This window comes from Myxocyprinus asiaticus, chromosome 6 (assembly GCF_019703515.2).
Source record: "Myxocyprinus asiaticus isolate MX2 ecotype Aquarium Trade chromosome 6, UBuf_Myxa_2, whole genome shotgun sequence".
Taxonomy (NCBI): Eukaryota; Metazoa; Chordata; class Actinopteri; order Cypriniformes; family Catostomidae; genus Myxocyprinus; species Myxocyprinus asiaticus.
Window position 1 is genome coordinate 50,084,306 of NC_059349.1, and position 6,000 is coordinate 50,090,305.

Sequence of the window (6,000 nt, forward strand, 5' to 3'; positions counted from 1 at the left end):
TTACTTCAGTTATTGCTACCAGGGTTGGGGAGTAACGGTGTACATGTAAAGGTGTTACATATTTAAAATACTAAATTTTAGTAACTGTATTCCACTACAATTAGAATTTAAATAGTTGGTAATCAGCATATAGTTACTTTCAAAAAGTATTTGAATTACTGAGGGGATTACTTTGCATCTTATTGTAATTTGTTTCATTTAATATTTACTGTATTCAGTTGGAAAACATCCATATAAATGATGCGATCTGAGGAGCGCTTGAACAGCGGTAAAACACTTTCTCCTGATATTTGTCATTCATACGTGCAGACAGAGAGAGCTTTCACACTGTTATGAGTGAAAAGGTGGATATGATGCTATTGAAGAAATTTCCCTTGAGAGAAATCACATACGATCAGAAAAAGATGTGCCCTCTTTGGGGTTTGGAGCAGCAAAAATAGTTAACCTTGTGTAAATTGTTATGTGAACATTTAGCTTTATTCCAAGCAAAAATGCTATTTCTAGCCCTTACATGGGCCTGCTAACAGGCGTGATTATATTTTATATTTAATTCTGTTTAGGAAATACAGGTAAGATCCACATCTAGATCCCCCCCCAGTAAGACCTTGGAGAAGATGTACTGCAAAAATCTTATTCTTAATAAAAAAAATAAAATAAAAATCATTAAAATAAATTTACTTGACAAGCAACACTGCATAAGATATTTAGTTTTTTTCATAGAATTAATTTTTTTTAAAGGTGTATTTTTCTCACCGCACTGGCACATTTTTTGCATGTTATTAACTTAAAAATCTGCCTGTGCCCGAGTAATCTAATGGAATACGTTACAAATTACATTAAACAGCATTTATTTTGTAATCTGTAGTGGGATACATTTTAAAAGTAAACCTCCCAACCATGATTGGTACTACCATAATATAGGATCTCTTGCAAACAGTCAGTACATTTACATGCGCATTTAGTCCAACAGAAAATTAACTTTTAACCTTCCTATTCAGTCCGGTCATTTTTACCAAAATAAATTTTTCCGATGTAATAAAACATTTTTTGTTTATCTGAGTGGTACAAACCTTAGTGACTTTTCCTCCACTTGCCCTCTGAACACACACACACACAAAAAATGGGATTTAATTCAATAAGTCTAAGTGGTCGTAAAAAAATCGACACCTTTGCTGTTCACAGTCAAAATTGACCGGCCATAGGAAATGAATGGGAAAGACTAAAAAAACAGATCACATTTTTTTTTTTATTTGTCAAACACAATATACAGTAATTTCTTAGAAAAAAAGAAAAGTTACACCTGTACTGTGTCCGTTCAAAAACACGAACAGCAATGTAAGCGGCACTGCTTGATCAGTATAGGAGGGTTAAAGTGTATGTAAACATACCGTGTAGAAATCTTTCTGTTATTCTTTTTTTTTTTTATTGCATTGGTGGCTAAAACCACAGTTTTACAGTAGTAACTACTGTATAACGATAGTAACTAGGGATGTGCCCGAAGCCGAATACCTTATTTGGAAAGGCACGAATAATGACTTCAAAACGAATAACGGATTCATCCGAATAATATAAAAAAATATTTGTATGACTGATTATCCAAAAAGCACAAGGATAAAGCGCCATTTTAAATAAACATATCTAAAATGACAACAAATGTATGAATCTGTGCAGCCAATATTTCGAAAGTGTAAACCTTATGAATGAAAATGCGCATGTTGTGATTTCAGATCGAATGGGCGCCGTCTTAACTCCATTTGCGGTCTCTGTTAGTTGTTCATGTCTGGAGCTTGTCAGGTGTAACATTAAATAAGATACGACCTCATATACACTTTCCACTTCTTGAAATGTCTATGTTAATGTATCACACGATTCACACACGCTTCTCATGTATTTATTTATAGTCTAAACCTGAGTGCGATGTTAAATTCCTGACCAGAAGTGGACTGGTTAAGACTTCATTCTGAAAAAAAGTTAAAATACTCCATAAAGGTTTAAATGCTTCACAGACTGTTCATCTATTAGGAATATTCCTCCTTATGTAAAATGAAGAAACTGAAACATGCTCTGTCTTTTTTTCTTCTTCTTCTTTAAACTGTGCTAATTTTGAAAGTGTTAAGTGTTCTTGAACTCTGTTAAGGTGCTATATTAATGTAACATTATTATTATTTAACTAAATAATGGTGTCCTTTCGTAAAAAATCCTGATAGATTTACGGGACTTTCGCCTGTTTGTAGGCTATATTGATTTTATTTTAATTTCTTTTAAAGTTTGAATTTGTATTTATTATTCACTGCAGAAATGTGTGCTTAACATTTCACATTTTGCTTGACACATCTTGCATCCAGAATAATGTTGTTATACATGCACAGACAAACGAAAATTTGGTTTCATGCAGATATTAATATCTGAAATACCAGGAGAAACCACAACAATTTCCACAGTTAATGTAGCCTACAAATTTAGCTTCAAATAATACTTTTTAAAATAATCATTGTATAATAATAATAATAATTATTATTTTTATTATTATTATTATTATTATTATTATTATTATTAGGTTATTATTTTGAAAAGGCATATACAAGGCATATTTCATTAATAGAAACTATACATTTCATTTTGTTTTGACGCACTTCCGGGTTAAGCCCCGCCCACACTTGGTTCTGTTTCAATACAGAGACAGATACAGATAATTTTATCATATGAGCAGATACAGATACAAATACAGATAATGGCTCCGCTGCACACCCCTAATAGTTACTATGGTATTTTCTATGGTTGCCATGGTAATTTTTTGTAAGGGTAGATCAAGCATAAGCTAAACAAGTGTACACAGACTGTAAGGAGCAAGATCAGATGTAAAATGAGCCCCTATGGAATGTTGACATCAGTCATTTTGTGTTCTTCAGGCACTCAGTGGCGTTCCGTGTGGAGGACCTGCTTCAGATTGGTGATGAGTCCAGAGAACTCTTTATTAAGTCTAGCTGTTACAGTGTCATTATCATAACTGCTGCTCATCCTGGTCAAACCATCAGCTGGATCTTCTCTTCTGAACCCAAGAGCATTTCCTTCAGTGTGGTGTACAGAGAGAACACAGATACACCGCTAGAACAGGCCAAGGTAACATATAATATACGTTTGCATTTCATAAGGTGCTTTCACATATACAGCCTTTGCCGAATAACAACATTTTCTCAGTTTAGATGTTTAAATGGTAGGGGTGTAATGATGCACTCGTTTTCTCAATGCATTGATTACTAATCTTGCTGATTTATATGCATGGATGTACAAATGTGATTTTGAATCGAGAATCGTTAGTGTTGGTAAATAATCGGTTTAAAATTCTAAAAATCAAATGAATCGCGATTCGGCAAAACAGTATACAATATTTTTATGTGTATAAATATTAAATTAGTTACATGTGCAGCGTGGTTCTGTAACACACCAAGGAGCGTGCACCCTAAAATGCTTTCACTGCAGGGAAACTTAGCCGTTATTCTCTATAAGATAAAATCTGCTGTCATTGTTTAGTTAGGGACTTGCCATGCACAAAAGTTGAAGTCATTTCATTTATAATGCTTTTCATTTGTCTTTGTTTGCATATGAGGCCTTGAGGAAACTGAATGAAGTCAGATAATGTTACTTTAATGTTGAAATATTCTTAACTCTTAATCAGAGTTCTTCTGCATGTAGCATTACATATTAAACAAGGGAAGCCTTTGCTTGTGTGAATTACAGATGCGGTACCTTACTGGAAACTTAATTAAGCAATTTTACTGCACTTTTACAACAGTTCGAAGGGGTTCATGTGTGATAGTGGCTAGATATACAGTATGTATCTGTCACACATATTGTTGTACTCGCCTCAGGCAATGACATCTGGACAGCTTTAGAAACCTTAGTTTAACAATGAATGAATCCTCAAACTTGGTTCTTCTCCCTCAGGTTCTGATCCCTCTGACAAGATGTAACTCTCACAAGGAGACGATTCAGGGTCAGCTGAAGGTCAGGAACCCTGGAGAATACACGCTCATCTTTGACAACTCCTTCTCCAGGTTTGCAATGTCATGAATACTCCACCAGATTTCTGTCATCTGCTCTTAAACTCTGTTTAATGGGATAGTTCACCCGAAAATAACAATTCTGTCATCGTTTATTCACCCTCATGTTTTTCCAAACCCATATTACTTTGTGGAACACAAAAGGAGATGTTAGGCAGAATGTTAGGAACTGACATGATCAGTCAGCTTTCACTTTCATTGTTTAAAAAAAAAGATGCAATGAAAGTAAATGGCAACTGAGGCTTTTTGTCAACTGTCCTTTTAAAAAAAAATATTTCCTACTTTGTTTGCAGGTTTCTCTCTAAGAAAGTCCTGTACAAACTGAGTATAGAGAAGCCAGAAGACTGCAATTGAAGTGATTCTCTATAAATAGGAAAGCAAAGGTCACACACACACACACACACACACACACACACACACGTCTATTTGTGCCTGGTCATGGGACTGCTTGTCGAGGATTCTGGAGATTCATAAAGAAAAGTCAAGCTTGCTTTCCACAGGATTTGTGTGGTCTTTTAGTGAGATTTACGGGCTGTATGATTCTTAAAAGCCACATTCCTTTTATGAATGATTCTAATATACTTTTGCTATATTACTGACACATAGGATTAATAAATAATGTTCTGCCATAAATGGAAATGGCAAACTGTAATAGCTGGAATGGCACAATATCTCTGAAGTACTTAACACTGGAACTGGATGGGAGGAACAGGGAAAGAAAATTAAGTGAGGTCAGTAGTAAAATAGATGTACTTTAGCTACATGAAGGCAGATTATGCACTACAGAAAAGCTTTATTACTGTATTTTTAATGAAATGAGTGAGTGTTGGGTAGATATAACTATAGAAACGTACTGATATGACATCAGCTCTCTCACATAAAGGGACATCAGTCTTTTACTTTAACATTCTTTTATGCCATCTGTCAAATATCCATCTAATTCACACAAAAGGGGATGCAGGAAATGGAATTTATGCAAAATGTTTGGACAAAGTCCTTCTATTGATTTAAATTATAAACAGTTTGAAAACTACTGCATGAATGTACTCTTTATGAAACGAAACTAGTTTTCTTATGAGAAATTAAATAATCTGTGTATTGCATTGCTCAGTTTTTGAAGGTTTCCAGTGCTACCCAAAAGCCATGATTTGTATGCAGATATAAAATCTGCATTCTGAAAGGACATGCACACTGTAATAAGAGGAAAACCCATTTTCTGGCAGCCTTATTTATGTTCAACCAAATAAATAAATAAATAAAACATTTTCATTCAGCTAATGCCAGACAAAAATGTATAAGCAATAACTCAGCTTACTGTGTTTTTGCATAAATAAGACTTCTGGGCGGTCACTGAGTGCAATAACCCTGATAACTCCAGCCTTGCTGTGAATATTGTAAATGAAACTTTTGTAATGGCTAAATCTGAAAAATAAGCATTGATCCTATACTTTTGCACTTTCTGTGTTCTAGAGGCTGATATAGTACTGATTGATTAGTGTTATTACTGTATGAAGCTTTAGTACAACAGTGATGTTACAGTACATTGAGGCTGGTTTGCAGTGGAGCTGTTGGAATAAAACTACCTGGTGGCATGATATCTGGTGTCTGTTGATTCCACTCAATATCCACACATGTAATTCATGTTTTTAGAATGAATATCTTTTATAAATGCAGTTCTGACTCTCTTGTTGAAGACGTTGCCGATAATACAGTGCAACCGGAAAGTATTCACAGCGCTTCACTTTTTCCACATTTTGTTATGTTACAGCCTTATTCCAAAATTGATTAAATTCATTATTTTCCTCTGATCATCCTTGAGATGTTTCTACAACTTGATTGGAGTCCACCTGTGATAAATTCAGTTGATTGGATGCGATTTGGAAAGGCACACACCTGTCTATATAAGGTCCCACAGTGAACAGTGCATGTCAGAGCACAA

The 6,000-nt window shown here is 34.6% G+C and overlaps 1 protein-coding gene across 2 annotated transcripts in view; it reads left to right on the forward strand.

Moving 5' to 3' along the window:
- The window catches only part of fyco1b (FYVE and coiled-coil domain autophagy adaptor 1b), a 31,325-nt gene extending 25,667 nt beyond the window's left edge, over positions 1–5,658 (forward strand). For both annotated transcript variants that reach the window (XM_051701672.1, XM_051701673.1), the window contains exons 16-18: positions 2,910–3,120; positions 3,946–4,055; positions 4,355–5,658. In XM_051701672.1, coding sequence (XP_051557632.1) covers positions 2,910–3,120; positions 3,946–4,055; positions 4,355–4,415 — 382 coding nt within the window. In that variant the 3' untranslated portion in view covers positions 4,416–5,658. The remainder of the gene's footprint in view (positions 1–2,909; positions 3,121–3,945; positions 4,056–4,354) is intronic.
- Positions 5,659–6,000: the final 342 nt, after the last annotated feature.